Here is an 18,560-nt window from a genome sequence, read left to right as displayed (position 1 = left end):
CCAGTGGGACAATGTGTGTGTAAAGCTGCAGAACTTTGTAAGGGTGTTGAATGAATACTTCTCTTCTGTCTTCACTGTGGAAAAGGAGAATGTAGATACAGAATTCAGGAAAAGGGACTATGAGGAACTTGCAGTTTATCAACAGAAATGGGGGAATATTGGAGGCTCTATCAGGCTTAAAACAGATAAATCCCTTGGTCTGGATGTATTACATCCCAGCCTGCTGTAGGAGGAGAGGCAGGAAATTGCAGGGGTTCTGACACGTTTTAATTCCCTTCTGGTTGTGAAATAAGTGTCTGAGGACTGCAGAATGGCAAGTGCTGTTTCACTTTATAAAGGTGGTAGAAATGAGCTCAGAATTTCCAACTGGTGAGTCTCATGTCAGTGGAGAAAATTCTGAAGGAACGAATTAATATCCACTTGGAAAGGCATAGGTTAAGTAGGGATAGTCAATATGGCTTTGTCAGAGGGAGGTCAGGCCAAACAAATTTGTTACAATGTTCTGAAAATGTGATCAAGTGTATGAGGGAAATTCAGTTGATGTAGTTTATATGACTTTCAGTGAAGCTTTTGACAAGGTTCTACGTGGAAGACAGATTGAGTAGATTAAAGCCCACGGAATTGACAAACTTGGAGAGATGGATCAGAAACTGGCTTAATAATAGTACACAGTAGTGGTAGAAGGCTTCTTTAAGTGATGGATGCTGCTGTCCTGTGGTGCACCGTAAGATTGGTACTCGGAACCCATTGTTTGTCATGTATATAAACATGATAGATGAACATGTGGGGGAAATGTTAAGCAAATTTGCAGACACACCAAAATTGGTAGTCTATTAGTGAAGATCACTGTAGGTTACAGGAAGGCAGTGGGTTTGTCAGGTGGACAGATTGCATTTAAACCCTGATAAGTGCAAGGTGATGCACTTTGGAAGAAGAAACAAAATGAGGGACTATTTAAATGAATGGCGGGACACAGAGTAGCTTCGAAGAGGAGAGACCTTAGGGTAATTGTTCAATCCCTGAAGCCAGCAGAGCACATGAACAGGATAGTTAAGGTGGCAAATTGAACATTTGCTTTCATCAATCGTGGGACAGAGTATAAAAGCAAGGAGGAAATGTTGGATTTGTACGGAGCATTGGTCAAGCCACAACTAGAGTACTGCGTGCAGTTCTGATCGCCTCACTACAGGAAGGATATGATAGTATTGGAGGAGCTACAGAGAAGGTTCACCAGGATGTTGCCTGGGATGGAGAAATGGAGGTATAAAAGCAGATACTTGATGTGCTTGGATTGTTTTATTTAGAGCAGCGAAGGTTGAGGTGGTGAACAATTGAGATGTATAAAATAATGAGGAGTATGGACAGGGTGAGAAGAGAGCAGCTGTTCCCCTTGGCTGAGGGGTCAATCATGAGAGGGCAGGAGTTTTAGGGTAAGGGGCAGAAGATTCAGAGGGGATTTGAGAAAGAAAATTTAACTCATTGGGAATCTGGAATATACTGCCTGGGTAGGTAGTGGAGGCTGGAAATCTTAACCTTTAAAATCTTAACCATTTGCATGTGCAGTTCAAATATCATAACATTCAAGGATATAGGACATGTGCAGGAAATTGGGATTAGCGCACGTTTAGTAGCAGTTATGTTAGTACAGACTCAATGAGCCATATGGCCTTTTACCCAAATTCAAACAGCGCAGAAACGTTTATTCCATTATTGACACACAGGTAAATGCAGAAGCAATGCCAGTTCTTTTAATCAAGCAGAATTATTTAAAGAGAAACTTAACTGCATTGTAAATGGAAATATTTAATGAATCTTTTAAAGTGACATATAAAGCAATCTTACAATCCTCAAAATGATTGTTCACACTTGTATCAATTATACAGTACAGAAAACAGCACTTTGTTTAAGCATTTCAATATCCTCTCCCTTACCTAAAAATATACTATTTTATACCGAAAGGAACTTGAAACCAAATTGACAGCACAAGAAAAGTGCAAATACATGCAATCCATATAACCAACAGTACATTTCCTTATTGCCAATGGACACACAATTCACCAGTCTGATCTGAAAATTCCAACAGTGTGAATGCTATGCCTTCCAGAAAATAAATGTGCAGAGTTGGATGCAGCAGAGAAAAATGGTGTTGCCCATGATTTCTGCCCCAGGAGGTTGCATTAATATTCAGTGACAGATCACCTGGAACCTCTAGTGGCAGAAATCACACACTATTTAATTCAACTTCTAAGTTCTGCACCAATAAGTGGTTCAAATGCTTATGTAATTCAAATTGTTAAGTTTGAAATAATTGACTGGTTCTATCCTGTGTTTATCCCAAGAACCATTCTACTCTCCATTTGATGTGAATGAGGATAAAAAAGAAAACACAAATGCACCCAGATAATTTTAAGTGACAATTCAAATAAAATCATCTCGATGTGGTGCAGAAAGATCATAAATACCCAGTTAAGTAATTAGAGAAAGTTAAAAAAAATGCATCTTCAAAGATTTTAGTTTCAATCATGTTTAGATACAAAATATAATTTTTTTTAGATACTTAAAAGTTTACACAAGTACAGAGTATCTCTTACAAAGTCTCAAAGCTTAAATGCAAGGTAATCAGGCTTCAATTTGTTGAGAAAACTGCTGATTTGTTATGGATTTACATTGAGTTCAAGCAGGCATGTAGGGAGGTGGTGGCTCCTTCTCTGGCATCTTCACAGCCATTTCGTAAGTTGGCAGCACATACTAAAATTACAAAAACAAATTCATTAAATACTGTAGCTGTGTCAAATAATATTGATCTGAAATACATGCTATTTAGACAACACACATGCAAACCAGCACATGTTCACAAGTTTTAATCCAGTTAATTGGCTAGATGGCAAACTTCCAGCTAGGCATCAAAAGATGTACGATACTCTCTGCTCACCAGTACCAATTAAAACACTGCAATAAACCTTTTATTTGTTTTGCATATAGTGTAATTTTAAAAATGTAACATTTGACAAGTCACTGCCTTGGTAAACATAGCAATGAACAACAAATTGAGACAGGAAGAAGATTGTAAGTATAACTTGATGTCACAAAGAACTTTACTTGCTCAACTGTGGTACCCCTGGAGCTGTGAATCAATGTTAATATTTAGCTGAGTGTAATATTTCTGTTGCAAGTCTTAGGGTTTCAGTTGACAAGAAACCGCCTTTCAAAGTCACTTCTGTTCATTGTTTGGAACTAATGTCATTCGTATTTGAGTTGGATTTAAGCAAGTAGGCAACCAAAAGCCAGCTCTGCTTGAATCAGATATCTATTAAAAACACTATCAACTCTGATCCAACAGGTACTAATGCCACCTCTCTCCCCCATCAGCCACATGGCTCCATGGTCCATACTTTTCCCCTGATGTCCCTCCTCCCTGACAAACCCACCAAATAGTGTTCCAAAACTCCCTCACCCTTGACGACCCTTACTTCTCCAATAGCTTGATACAGCTGTAATGCTTCTCCTCTCCCCCTCTCTCCTCCTTTAACACCTTGAACTGCTAAGATGCTCCCTGCGGTTCCATTCTGACATGTCTCCCTTAGAGCTCCAACATGCACACAAATGTAGCCCTTCCATCTCAACAAACTTCAATGCCCCTTCCAACCCTGACACTTTGCCCACATTCCTCCCCAACACGTAAGTTTCCTCTCCCAACCTAACTTTACTACCTTCCCCTGCCAACTTGACACACTTCTCTATCATGATGCAACATCCCTCCCTTCCTGCACCCATGCAACTATCTGTCTGTCACCTCCTGCCTAAACTTATCCCCACCCTGACATGCATCTCCTCCACACAACTTCATGGGCATCACCCATTAGCGAGAAGGTAAATCAAGATAGTGGAGAATAAAGTAAGTACGCTTGGAAAAGGAGAAATTAAATGAATTTACACTCCTATCCGGTTCACACTAAATGCATGGCAAAATTATGAATATTTGTGTTTACCTGCATGGGTGTCTCAAACGCTGGGTACACAGCTATCTCAGGTGTGTTCTTATTGTTGATGTACTTGTAGCAGTTCCAAACACAATTAATGAAGTAAGCCTACAGAACAGAACAGCAAAAGCAATACGTACTTGATGATCGGTTATAATTTAATATAATAAAATTAAAGTACATTTACCAAAACATTTCTAAGCTACAATAATCTGGACAGCAAATGAATTCAGTTAAGTTGACTTTTGTTTTCTTCTATAAAGACCATAGAATTTTAATGAAATTACTGTACTGTGGTAGGTCAGGCAAAAAGGGATCAAGCTAAAACAAATTAAACATTAGTTACAACATATTTTAAGGCATTAATGCAAGGCCATTGTGTTGAATTGAGTGAAGTCTTATGCATGATCAGAGGTGGGTTAGCCCAGCCATATTTCCCTTGATTTACATATGATAAAATTGCTCATATTAAAGTCCTTTACTAAATCTCTACATTAGAGCATCAAATTCCTCAAAAGATCTCCCGTCTCTCAAAAGTAACTTGATCATGACAAAGCTGTCCCAAACTAAAGTAATAACTTATCACTATGACATGAGAGTTTGTCCATTAGTGTTAAAACCAAGCCAGAAAAAGTGCTGCTTCTGGTTAATCAATGATCCTCTTCCCGAGACACGACACCTCAGCCTAGCCCCAACCTCAGCTGCAGTGTCAAAGAGCAGATCACCAGCTTGAAGGCACTGAAGAAAAAGTTCTGAACGCCCCTCCAAAAAGTATATCTCAGGGCCGATCCAAATCTCAACTCACTACTAGATGGCACGGTGGCTCAGTGGTTGGCTGCTGCTGCACAGCTCCAAGGACCTAGGTTCAATTCCAGCCTCGGGCGAGTGCGTGTGGAGTTTGAACATTCTCCCAGTGCCTGCAAGGGTTTCCGCTGAGTGCTCTGGTTTCCTCCCACAGTCCAAAGTTGTGCAGGTCAGGTGAATTGTCCATGCTAAACAGCCCTGTGTTAGGTGTATTAGTCAGAGGGAAATGGGTTTGGGTGGGTTACTCTTTGGAGGGTCGGAGTGAACTTGTTGGGCCAAATGGTTTGTTTCCACGCTGTAGGGAATCCAATCTAATCACATGGCTCACAGCCAATAGAGCCCTCAGGTCTAACTGTGCTAGCTCTGTCTACAAGAAAAGTAGTACTTAAGAACGAATCACCCAACACTCTTGCTAACCAGCTTGTTATTGTCTCACATTTTCGAAGCTCAGTCATGTTTGCAAAGAGCAGCTCCAAAGACATTAGTCTAAAATCCAGGCTATGCACAAGGCAAAACAGTCCTAGTTTAAGGAGGGCTCTTGTGGCACAGTAGTAATGTTCCTACCTTGGAGCCCAGAAGCCCAGGCTCAGTCCCACCTACACAGGGGTGTGTAATAACATTGTTGAACATGGTCAATTAGAAAATACTAACAGCTGATTGGACCAGTGCACAGAAACTAAAAAGGCACACCTCAAGTTCCAATTCAGTTCAAATGTGTACTCTGGAAATCAATAGCCCTCGATAGCACAGCCTTAGAAAATTGACAGTCTCTCTGCTGCAACTATCCTTCTCACACTGATTAGAAATAGAGATAAGCAACTGTTGTGTGTTAGGGTTGCTTTCGTTTTTTTCTGTAGTATAATTTCCCCATTCCATGCATCTATGAAAAATTACTTTTGTCATATCTCTTGGAAAAAAAGTTAATATGTTGAGATAAGAACTTCAGCTATCACACCGAGAATTAGAGAACACAAAACACTCTCACTCAGGATCCTCTAGCTAACGATAAAAATAGAAAGAAGAGAGAAAGATCTAAGACAAAATGCGAGAAAAAAGGTGTACCAGAAGACTGGCACATTAACGGATTTTTTTTTCCAAACAGAAGCATTCAAAAAAGCCATGATTTGAAGGTGCCGGTGTTGGACTGGGGTGCACAAGGTTAAAAATCTCACAACACCAGGTTATAGTCCAACAGGTTTATTTGAAATCAATAGCTTTCAAAGCTCTGCTTCTTCATCAGATGGTGTGGAGTAGAATCATACGACACGAACTTTATAGCAACAGGATTGCAGTGCCATAAAATGTTATATTAAACAAATTTAGCTAAATTCTGTCATCTTTTGTTTTGCTAAATTTGTTTAATATAACATTTTATGGTACTGCAATCCTGTTGCTATAAAGTTCGTGTCGTATGATTCTACTCCACACTATCTGTTGAAGAAGCAACGTTTTGAAAGCTATGGATTCCAAAAAGAATCTGTTGGTCGTACGATTCTGCTCCACAGCATCTGATGAAGCAGCAGCACTTCAAAACCTAGTGCTTCCAAATAAACCTATAACCTGATGTTGTGTGATTTTTAACTTAGATACGCAACATTTTTTTGAATTAAGTCAATGGGTATTTTTTTAAACAGTTCACACAGATTAGCTGCTGCCTTTTCCTTACAATGAGGGACATGGAAAATCACAGACAAATCCAATTAAAGATAGTAAACTGGACAGAAAAGCTATGCAATGTGAATGAAGGAAAGGTATTAACCACACAAGGAAGAAAATGGCATCATAACACAGACAGACAAAATATTTTTAGTGGTGACAAGGGTGGAACCAAGTTTGGTCTAATTTAATAAAGTTCATTTGGGAAAATGATGTTGTAATATTGTACCAAGAGTCACAATGCAGGTCTGTTAAAGCGAATATTCAATTATTCAGTAAAGTCACAAACACTCCATAAAATGACGAACTGTCTTGGAAATTAAAGTGTGTTTTTATAGACGAGGTGGTAACATAGTGCTAATGTCACTGGTCTACTCACCCAGTGAGAGGTTCAAACTCTACCATAAGAGCTGGGAAAGTTTAAGTCTGGTAATAAATTTGAAATAAAGGTAGTCACTGCCTTAATGACTGTGACAAACCATTATTGATTGTTATCTAGTTTACTAATGTATTAAGGAAGGAAACTGGTTATTCTTATGATCTGGTCTACATGAGCGTCAAACCCAGAAGTGCTCTTTAAAACCCCTATTAAGCCACTCAGTTTCAAGTACATTTAGCAACAAATTCTGGCCTTGCCAGTAATGTCCACATCCCATGAATTACTAAAGTTTACTTTCATAGTTATGTTTGCACATTTTAAGATTCCCCACAGCATGGAAACAGGCCCTTTGGCCCAACAAGACCATACAGACCCTCCAAAGAGTAACCCACCCAGACCCATTTCCCTCTAACGCACCTAACACTATGGGCAGTTTAGCATGGCCAATTCACCTAACCTGCACGTCTTTGGACTGTTAGAGGAAACTGGAGGAAAGCTACACAGACACAGGAAAAATGTGCAAACTCCACACAGTCACCTGAGGCTGGAATTGAACCTGGGTCCCTGATGCTGTGAGGCAGTAGTGCTAACCACTGAGCCACCATATATAGATATAAAACGTTTAAAACAACTACCATTACATGTCCAATTAAAAAAAACTAAGCACATTGCTTCTATAGTCTTACCTTCACAGTTATAATAATGGCAAAAGAAAGCAGAACTATCAGCAAAAGGCAGCTGGAGTCCAAAGCAAGGAGATCATCTTTGTAAGGGAAGTCAGGCTGTAAAATCAAAATGTTTTACGCATTCGGAATATTAAACCCAGCAGTTTATACTTTCAGTACTTTATTTAAAACACAATACTGTGTTACATCACCAATACCTTAACATTGGATAAAACTATTAATTTCAAACATGTGGGATTAATAACATAACTGAAATATCGTCAGTTTATGTTAATGAACAAACAACTGGGAAATGAAGTTTTATTATGAGAGGTAGTACGTCAGTAAGAAGAATGGGGAGATCACATTAATATCTGTGGGGTAATGGAACAAACAAATGGAATTGATATACAAATATGTCAATCACTAAATGCAGGTTAGTAAGACCATATAAAAGAAAACTAAGCATTAGAGTTTACCTAGTTGGATAAACTTGAAAACTAGTTATTCTAAACCTGTATGAATCTTGGATAGACTACAATGGATTTGCGTACTTGTGAGCAGTTCTGAACATATTTCAAAAAGGGTTAGTCACACTGGACAATGTGTAGAAGAGGATTTTCAAGGATAGTAGCAGAAATGTGTGGGCATACAGATCAAGAAACGACCAACACACTGGCTCTTCTCCTTTGAAAAAAGGCTATGATGGGACCTAAGAGCAATTTGCAAAAATTATGCTAATGTTGATAAAAGCACAATGGAAGAGAGTGTAACTAAATGCCATCAATAGGCAAATCAAAACAAAACCTCAACCAAAGAATATATATAGGTGTAGGTCCATCCAGCAACTTAGCCCTGCTCCACCATTCAACAACAGCTGATCTGCCCAAAGGCTCAACCTCTTTCATATAAACTTTTGGGCATTTCAAAAGTCTACTTGCCTTCTCTTTAAATACTTCCAGTGATCTAGCCTCCACTACTGTCTGGAGTAGGGACATTCACCACCCATTTGGCAGAAATTACTTGACAGTTTTAAATGAATTCCCCTTATTTTGTAACTATGCCCCCTTGGTTGACATTCCCCTCCTAGTGGATATATCTTAATATCTACACTGACAAGCCCCTCAGCAACTTTTACATTTCAATAAGATCACCCGTCATCTCAACAGCCTTCAAAGACCAAAGGTCTTTTTCCCCAAGAAGGGGGACCAAGACTCATTATTCCAAATGCAGCCTCAGCAACAAGACTTACCCATTTTTAAATTTCACCTCCCTCGGAACAAAGGCCGAAATTGCACTTGTCTTCTTAATTATTGCTGCATCAACATGCTAACCCAGATCCCACTATGCTGCACTTTCTCGCAGCCACTCTCCGTCTGAATAATAAGCAACAAGTAGACAAAACATTCGACTCCGAGGAGTGACTGAAGAGAATAGTATAAGCGAGTTACAGGAAAGCTAGATAAGCATTGAAGAGAAAAGGAATAAGTGGTTACAATTGCAGATTTACAGGAAACTTGAATGAAGCATTAACATTGGGAGAGAGTTTTTGGACCAAACGACATGTTATGACCGCTGAAGAGACCAGTAACACTTTATAGAAAATTTCAAACTTCCAGTTATTAACAAAGACTTCACGTTTTAAAATAATTTTTACGATATCAATGACTAATGCCGTAACACTATTAAATGTACTCTTTGTAGCAACTTACGATTTAAACAACCAAACAGAATTTGCTCCATTCTGCTTTCTTTGACAAAAAAAATTCGTAAAAAGTGACTGTTTTTTTAAAAAAGATGACATTCACTTCTTCTGGATTCAAACATAGCTTCAGCTGGTTAACCCTCCAGCCTGGTTTTAACTCCTCAGAGTTTTACAAACTACATTTCACATGGTCAATAACAGTCAACATTTTTTCTGCGGCAGGTGCAAACTGGATCAACAGCTAATTATTCATTTTGCAACAGCAGAGACTACTGGTCATTCAGGGCCAAGCTGCAAATCCAAAACTCTGGTGGCTGTTTGCAACATCTAACTTTTAGAGAAGCCTTTAACCTGATGTTGAAATTGCATGCTCTACCTTCTCCATGGCAACAGAAAATATACAACTCCTGTATTTCCCAACTGCTGCAAGAATGCACTTCTAACAAGGACTTACCAGTTGGTCCAGATAGTCCTTGATTCTTGGCACATAGGTGAGAGAGCTGATTGCAACAAGGCAAGAGAGAGCAAAATTAAACAACAGGTAACAGAAGAATGGAATCAGCCATCCTCCACGATGCTGAAAGGGAAAAGAAAAAATAATGGTTAGAAAATTTACAAATTCACAATTATAATCCAAGAACAAGTGGACATTTCAGGCAAGATATTCAAAATGAAAATACTTACAGTGACAGCACCGTACACCAACATGGCACTGATAGTAAACATCAGAAGTGAGATGGTAAAGCCAACACATGCATTCTCTGTACAGATAGGAAAGAAAAGTGAAAAATTAAATATTAGATACTAAGAAATTTAGTCGATGGTTACAAAAATCTGATCTGTAACAAATATTCTGATAATGAATTTATTCATGATAATGATTAATGATAATGAATTCAAGCATCAAATGTTTATATTTGGAGCTTTTAATTGGATTGTAAAAGCTTTTCCTCTATTTCCTCCATTTTTAACGTCTCCTGAATAAATAACACAGATGCACCTTCTCAGTGTTCTATATTTTCTTTCAAAAAGGTAATGGATTTCTTCATGAATGTGACCAAAACTAATCTATAACTAGATAAGCAAATAAAAAGCATCTTGCCTTTTCTGAAAGAGAAACTGTTATTGCTCATTTCCCTAAGAACAGCATCTAAGGATATGTGAGAATTTATTACTAACATTTATACATTTTTATAGAACTACAGAAGCTACAGAAATATTGTGAACTTTCCTTTCTCCCGACCATCTTCCAACAAGGGAAGAAATGAAAAATGTAAAATGAATAGTACTTTTAGGTCCACAAAACAAGCAACTTCAAATCTCCCCTAATATTGACTGGGTCAAGAAATACATCTGCTACATTACTACTCTTTTCCATTCTCAAATACCCCAAACACTATCTAATATGTACCTTTCAAGATGAATAGTGTCCAATTGGACTAGCTAGGTCCCCACATGGGTTGGATTTGATCCCAATCAGAGATATATGAGAAAATAAAGCCTGAACTCCATCCATGCACATGGTATTGCAAATGCCAAAGTCTGTCCAAATTCACTGAAACAACTGTGCCAATATAGTTATTAATTAGTTAGAGGACTAAACCACTGTTTTTACTGCAGTGAAATTTACCTTTTCCTAATTATGCGATTAAATGCAGAGGTACTTCTGTACATCAAATCAACTGTATAAATGCACTATGCGGACGGATCAAATAGCACGGATGTGCACATATACAAAGGCTTCTTTGCCACACTGGAACACGCTACATGCAGCCAAAACAGCAGATTGCTGTACAGTCAGGTTTAGAAAATATGAAAAACTGAAAATGCTGAGTAGATTAGGCAGCATCTATGGAGAAAGAAACAGGATTAGGACAGGGAGCTCAATGATCACCCATGATTATAACTGAATGGCAGAGCAGACTCAAATGGCTGAATGGCCTACTCATGCCTGTCTGCATCTATTGTCAGGTTGGATGGCTTTAATCAGTGAGGTATTGCAAGGGTCAGTGCTAGGACCTCAGTTGTTCACAATCTGTGTCAATGATTTGGATGTGAGGTAAAATTTTCAAGCTTTCAAACATGCTGTGAGTGGGCAGATGAACTGCAATGCAGATAATTGGGCCATTATTCACATTAGCAGGAGGAACTTAGGTGTGCAGTGCATCCTAAATGAAGAGACTGGAGAATGTTGCATGCAAAACATCCTAGAACAATTTACAACATGTTAACTGAATCTTTGTTTTAAGCATCTACTTTTTCATGGTAATGCACAGCCATCATGCTATAGAAAACAAATCTGCAGTTGAAAGAGTTGCAGTTGTGAGATTTCTGTTGCTTCATATGTATACACAGTTCAGGTAACATTTTTGTTACTTTTCTATTAAGGTTTTTAATTGGCACCTGAACCAAACTAAAATATCAGATAAATAACTTAATGCAGTATGATATCAATAGTACACTGACAATTTTAACATTTTCTAGTAAGGTATAAAGACAAACAAATTCTACAAAACAATACTCCATCACTGAAAACATTCACATGGTAAATCTTTATGGCAGAATCTTTTCTAAAGATTAGGAAGTATAACATTGATCAAACACAAAGCTACTAGCTGCTTCATGTGTTTGCGAATTGTATAGGTGCACAGGCAAAGAGAAAGCCTATGTCATTTGAAAGCAACAGAAGAGTCTACAAATGCCCTATCCGCATGACAGAAAACAGGAGGAAAACAGCAGTTGCACACACTGGTCTCTGGAACATGTGCAATATTACTCTTGTAAAGCATGCAGCCTCGTCAGCAGCAAGTAAGTGCAGGTATAGCAAATAATTTGGAAAGGAAATGGTATGCCAAGAGGATTTCAGAACAGAGGAAAGATTTTAATTCAATGGAACACTGAGGACACTGTACCTTGACTGTTGTGTGCAGTTTTGGTTCTCTTGACAAACAAAATTACTTGCCATAAAGATTCACGAAATTGAGTTGTTGTCATTATTAATTACATCAAATGATTTGGAAATACTGTAGGAATATGGTGTTGAGGTAGTTGATGAGCTACATTTTACCAGGCTTCAGGAGTGAATGCCTACTTCTGCTCCTGTGTTTGAGTTTCAAACCATTATTTATGGAACAGATTAAAGTCAATAGTTGAGGGTTCAAAAATCCCAGTCTAGAGCTGGAGCACAAGATTTGGACATAAGTGCAATACTGGTTCATGTTTCATTGTTGAAGATACCCTAATAAAAGTCAAGGCACAGATGTGTCTTCCAGTGAATGTATTTTAAACTACATTTAATTTGTGCACTTTCACAACCTCCACCTGATATCCCATTCAATATTTACCCTTTAACCTACTGGCATATTGTGAATGAGACCCTGATATACTTAAATTATCCATTTCCTAAATTGCAGTGGTAGCAAAATGCTTTGGAGATATCTAGAAATTCAGAAAGATGAGGATTGCATCAAGTCACAGTCAGAGATGCACAGCACGGAAACAGACCCTTCGGTCCATGCCAACCCAACATCTTAAAATAATCTTGCCCCATCTGCCAACATTTGGGCCATATCCCTTGAAATCCTTCTTATTCATATACCCATCCAGATGTCTTTTAAATGTTAAAATTGCACCCACCTCCACCATTTCCTTTGGCAGCTCATTCCATACATGCATTACCCTCTTTGCGAAAAATTTTCCCCTGACGTCCTTTTTAAATCTTTCTCCTCTCACCGTTAACCTATACCCTCTAGTTTTGGACTCTCCCACTTCCTGAGAAAAGATCTTGTCTATTTACCCTATCCGTGCCGCTCATGATTTTATAAACCTCTAAAGGTCATCCCTCAACCCCCAAAGCTCCAAGGAAAACAGCACCAGCCTACTCAGCCTCACCCTGTAGCTCAGTCTCAACCATGGCAACATCCTTGTAAATCTTTTTGCACCCTTTCAAATTTCACAACATCCTTCCTATAGCAGGGAAATTAGAATTGAACACTGCATTCCAAAAGTGGCCTAACCAATGTCCTGTACAGCCGCAATATAACCTCCCAATTCCTATACTCAAAGCATTGACCAATAAAGGCAGGCATGCTAAACACTTTCTTCTCTCCCCTACCTGCAACTCCACTTTCAAGGAAGTATGAACCTGCACTCCAAGGTCTCTTTGTTCAACAAGATTACCCAGGACCTTACCATCTTACAAACAAGTGAGTGTGGAGGATAATTGCATTTCAAGCTTTATCTTAAAAAACGATGAAATAAAGGAGCTATTCTCCAGACACATTCTGTCCAAGTTTCTATTCGACTAAAACAATAATAAACTATTGAGTTAAACTCCTGTCTCAAAGGGTATACCGGCCATGCAGATTTATTTTAATCATACCATGGTTTAAATAATTTACTTTTGCATTTTCCTAGGCTCTATTGTCTAATTCTTGATGAAGGGCTTATGCCTGATACATCAACTCTCCTGCTTCTCAGATGCTGCCTGACCTGGTGTGCTTTTCTAGCACCACATTTTCTGACTGACTCTCCAGCATCTGCAGTCCTCACTTTGAGGAATTTAATATAAAAGTTCAGAAAATTGATAAAGCACTAGTTGGAGAAACCAAAATTTTAAAAAGGCATAACCTTGAAATTAGAGCAAGCCTGTTCAGAAAGGATAGCAAAGAGGATTTCTTACTCAGAAGGGAAATTTACAACACACTGACCTTAAAGAGAAAGGATACTGAGTCATTGTTCATTGGCAGTCCTTACATGGAAGGCAAAAAGTAGACTCCTGTATCAAGTGGCACAATGAATTATTTCCCAATCTTCAACTTACGGTACTTACCTTGCAAAAGGTTCACCATAGCAACTGTATAGCTACAGAAGGAATGGTATACTTATGTTTATTTCCAACATTTTGTAACAGAAGTTACTGTAGTGGGTGAAATATAAATAACAAGCTGTTCAAGTAGTGAATCAAATCTAAGCATATTAAATATCTTTGCATACCTGTTAGTTTATCTGAGGAATAGTAGTTTCCAATGACTTCATACTGTAGGTCCAGTGGAGGGACTGTTTCTGGGTGAGTTATTGCCACAGTAAGCAATATACCCATTAGTAAATTCACCACCTGTTCAAAAACAGATGTAGCAATAAACACTAGGCAATAAAACATCACTTCATTGATTTTATGCTTTGTCTTCTATGATATGTACCCATAATAAAAAGAACCAAAAGGCAGGGTAATGGACTCTTTACATTATGCAGTCTCCAATTTTATATTCATTCACAGGATTTGGGTTTGGGTCATTAGGTCAGCATTTATTGTCCCTTCTCTAATTGTCCTTGAGGTGATAGTGATGAACGGTTTTCTTGAACCAGAGCAGTCCAAGCACCGTGCATACATCCCCAATGCTGTACAAGAATTCCAGGTCATGGGCTTGGAAGGTGCTGCTGAAGGAGTCTGGTGAGTTATTAGAGTGTGTCCACTGCACTGTGTGTCAGTGGTGAAGAAGGGAATGTTTAAGGTGCTGGAGGTGACAGTAAGATGCTTTATTTGGATGGTGTCAGGCTGCTTGAATTTTATTGGAGTTGCATCTTCTAGGCAAATGAACAGCATTCCATCACACTCTGACTTGTGCCTTGCGGTGGACAGATTTTTGGGGAAAACAGAAGGGAAGTTACACAGCGTACAAATCCTAGCCTCTGACGTGTTCTTGCAAGAATAGTGTTAATATGGCTGGTCCAGTTCAACTTACGGTTAATTTATTTCCAAGTATGGTGAAATATGGAGGTTCATCAATGCAAACTTTGAATATTGACAGGACTTTTATGGTCACTTGCTCTTGGGCGAGCCCACAAATGACACAAATTTTACACCATGATAGGATGCAACTCAAGCTATTTGCTGCTCCAGTATCAATAACTTTTAAATATTATTCAAGTGATCCAAAACATATCAAGGAAGAGTAAAGAGAGGTGACAAAAGTTGATAAAAAGCCATTTGAGGCTTAAATAGAGGGACTGCAGCAAGGTAACTGGTTAAGAGAATCCAATTAACAGGGCCATAAAGTAGATAAACATTTGGCCAGTGTAGGAAGAGCAAACAGTACAATAGAATGTAGCTCTACAGGTGGCTGCAGACACATGATCAAAAAGGAGAAAGATCTAAGTAGTTGTTTGAAAACAATGTAATGGGTTTAGATGACCAGAGATTAACATGGGATGGTATGTGCTTTGCACAAAGTTTGTGTATATTAAAAACTTGATACATGCAGCATGCACATAGTCAGTGATATACTTTTGAAATGTAGTTCTGCTGTGTTGTAAAGCACTGCCCTGTTCAACCAGTAGATCAGAAAATGGAAAACTACAGTTAGGAACATACAGGATAACAATAGGCTTGTGTTGAGCAGATAGTTAACATTTCAGATTATAATCCAATTAGAAAAATCAAGTCAAAAAATAATCAGACTTGAAATAGTTGCAGCTTTAAAGTTTTGAAACTGAGTTATGTTACTGTCAATGAAAATACAATGGCAAGAGGCGGGGGGGGGGGGGGGGGGGGGGGGGGGGGGGGGGGAGGCGGGAGAGTAAACAGAGACGGGGGGGGGGGGGGGGAATAAACAGAGACGGGGGTGAGGGGGGGGAGAAAACAGAGACGGGGGTGAGGGGGGGGAGAAAACAGAGACGGGGGTGAGGGGGGGGAGAAAACAGAGACGGGGGTGAGGGGGGGGAGAAAACAGAGACGGGGGTGAGGGGGGGGAGAAAACAGAGACGGGGGTGAGGGGGGGGAGAAAACAGAGACGGGGGGGGAGAGTAAACAGAGACGGGGGTGGGGGGGGAGAGTAAACAGAGACGGGGGTGGGGGGGGAGAGTAAACAGAGACGGGGGTGAGGGGGGGGAGAAAACAGAGACGGGGGGGGAGAGTAAACAGAGACGGGGGTGAGGGGGGGAGAAAACAGAGACGGGGGTGAGGGGGGGGAGAAAACAGAGACGGGGGTGAGGGGGGGGAGAAAACAGAGACGGGGGGGAGAGTAAACAGAGACGGGGGTGGGGGGGAGAGTAAACAGAGACGGGGGTGAGGGGGGAGAGTAAACAGAGACGGGGGTGAGGGGGGGGGAGAAAACAGAGACGGGGGGGGGGAGAGTAAACAGAGACGGGGGTGAGGGGGGAGAGTAAACAGAGACGGGGGTGAGGGGGGGGAGAGTAAACAGAGACGGGGGTGAGGGGGGGAGTAAACAGAGACGGGGGGGGGAGTAAACAGAGACGGGGGGGAGTAAACAGAGACGGGGTGAGGGGGGGGGAGTAAACAGAGACGGGGGTGAGGGGGGGGGAGTAAACAGAGACGGGGGTGAGGGGGGGGGGGAGTAAACAGAGACGGGGGTGAGGGGGGGGAGTAAACAGAGACGGGGGTGAGGGGGGGGGGGAGTAAACAGAGACGGGGAGGGGGGGAGAAAACAGAGACGGGGTGAGGGGGGGAGTAAACAGAGACGGGGGAGGGGGGGAGTAAACAGAGACGGGGGTGGGGGGGGAGTAAACAGAGACGGGGGAGGGGGGGAGTAAACAGAGACGGGGGTGGGGGGGAGTAAACAGAGACGGGGGTGGGGGGGAGTAAACAGAGACGGGAGTGGGGGGGGGAGTAAACAGAGACGGGGGTGAGGGGGGGGGAGTAAACAGAGACGGGGGGGAGTAAACAGAGACGGGGGTGAGGGGGAATAAACAGAGACGGGGGTGGGGGGGAATAAACAGAGACGGGGGTGGGGGGGAATAAACAGAGACGGGAGTGGGGGGGGGAGTAAACAGAGACGGGGGTGAGGGGGGGGAGTAAACAGAGACGGGGTGAGGGGGGGGAGTAAACAGAGACGGGAGTGGGGGGGGGAGTAAACAGAGACGGGGGTGAGGGGGGGGGGGGAGTAAACAGAGACGGGGGGGAGTAAACAGAGACGGGGGTGAGGGGGGGGGAGTAAACAGAGACGGGAGTGGGGGGGGGAGTAAACAGAGACGGGGGTGAGGGGGGGGGGAGTAAACAGAGACGGGGGGGGGAGTAAACAGAGACGGGGGGGAGTAAACAGAGACGGGGGTGAGGGGGGGGAGTAAACAGAGACGGGGGTGAGGGGGGGAGTAAACAGAGACGGGGGTGAGGGGGGGGGGGAGTAAACAGAGACGGGGGTGAGGGGGGGGGGGGAGTAAACAGAGACGGGGGTGAGGTGGGGGGGGGAGTAAACAGAGACGGGGGTGAGGGGGGGGAGAGTAAACAGAGACGGGGGTGAGGGGGGGGGGAGTAAACAGAGACGGGGGTGAGGGGGGGAGTAAACAGAGACGGGGGTGAGGGGGGGGAGTAAACAGAGACGGGGGTGAGGGGGGGAGTAAACAGAGACGGGGGTGGGGGGGGAGTAAACAGAGACGGGGGTGAGGGGGGGAGTAAACAGAGACGGGGGTGGGGGGGGAGTAAACAGAGACGGGGGTGAGGGGGGGGGGGGGGTAGTGGAAGAGAGAGGAGGAAGTCGGTTCCGCCCGGGGCAGAGTGGGGGCCGGGCCGCTGTTCCGGAGGGGGGGGGGGGGGGAGGAAGTGGTGGTGCCTGGTTTCAGGGGGAGGCCGTAGGTGAGGGAAAGGGGCGGGGGGGGGGGGGGGGTAAGGTGTGAGCTCAGGCCCCGGGCCCCGGGCGGCGGTTGTGTTGACGGCTCCGCTCGCTTCCGGCCGCGCAGCAGAATCTCGATGGGCCCCGACTCACCATGTACCAGGTCCCGAGGATGATGGTCCCGGTGCGGACGTGACAGAACCCGCAGCAGCGGGTGCTGTACAGGCGGCGGCCGCCCGCCGATTTGAAAGTCATGGCTGTGGGCCGTTGAAGCTCGCTCGGGCTGAGGGAGGGAGGGAGTCCGGGTCCGCGGCCTCCCGCTTCACACACAGCTCCTGTCGGCCAAACCTCACCCTGACGGACAGCCGACCTCCCCCAATCACAGCCCCGCCACTGGGCAGCCGCACTAACCAACCAATAGGACGGCGGCTCGTGTGGGGGCGGGACATTACACGTCACAATAGCGACACCGCAGGGCGAGGTTATTGTGCCCATCCTGTCCGTGCTATCCCATTGCCTGATCTCTTGAGATAATGGTCCAAGTCGCTATGGAATTCTCAGCTTGTATTTGAGGCAGCACACCACAGATCCTCGGGGCATTCTCTCCGAAAATGAATTAAGGCCTTTCGCCAGTGCCCTCAAAATCCGTATAAAAACCGAATGAATGGCAGATGCTGTAAAAAACAAATTGCTGGAAAAGTTCAGCAGGTCTGGTAGCACGTGAAGATAAATCAAAGTTTCGGGGCTAGCGACCCTTCCTCAGACCTGAAACATTAACTCTTGATTTCTTTTCGTTGATGCTGC

The 18,560-nt window shown here is 42.4% G+C and overlaps 1 protein-coding gene across 1 annotated transcript; it reads right to left on the bottom strand.

The window, feature by feature from the left end:
• Positions 1-1,783: 1,783 nt before the first annotated feature.
• On the bottom strand, positions 1,784-18,140 carry laptm4a (lysosomal protein transmembrane 4 alpha). Its single transcript, XM_060821997.1, has 7 exons — positions 17,910-18,140; positions 14,185-14,305; positions 9,874-9,950; positions 9,644-9,766; positions 7,506-7,601; positions 3,990-4,088; positions 1,784-2,748 (listed from the first exon to the last, which is right to left on the bottom strand). Exons 1-7 carry the CDS (start codon positions 18,009-18,011, stop codon positions 2,674-2,676), a joined length of 693 nt encoding a protein of 230 aa, XP_060677980.1. The 5' UTR covers positions 18,012-18,140; the 3' UTR covers positions 1,784-2,673.
• Between the last annotated feature and the right edge of the window lie 420 nt (positions 18,141-18,560).

The sequence above is a fragment of the Hemiscyllium ocellatum genome, chromosome 3, assembly GCF_020745735.1.
Source record: "Hemiscyllium ocellatum isolate sHemOce1 chromosome 3, sHemOce1.pat.X.cur, whole genome shotgun sequence".
In the NCBI taxonomy this organism is placed as follows: Eukaryota; Metazoa; Chordata; class Chondrichthyes; order Orectolobiformes; family Hemiscylliidae; genus Hemiscyllium; species Hemiscyllium ocellatum.
This window is presented reverse-complemented; position numbering and strand designations above follow the sequence as displayed.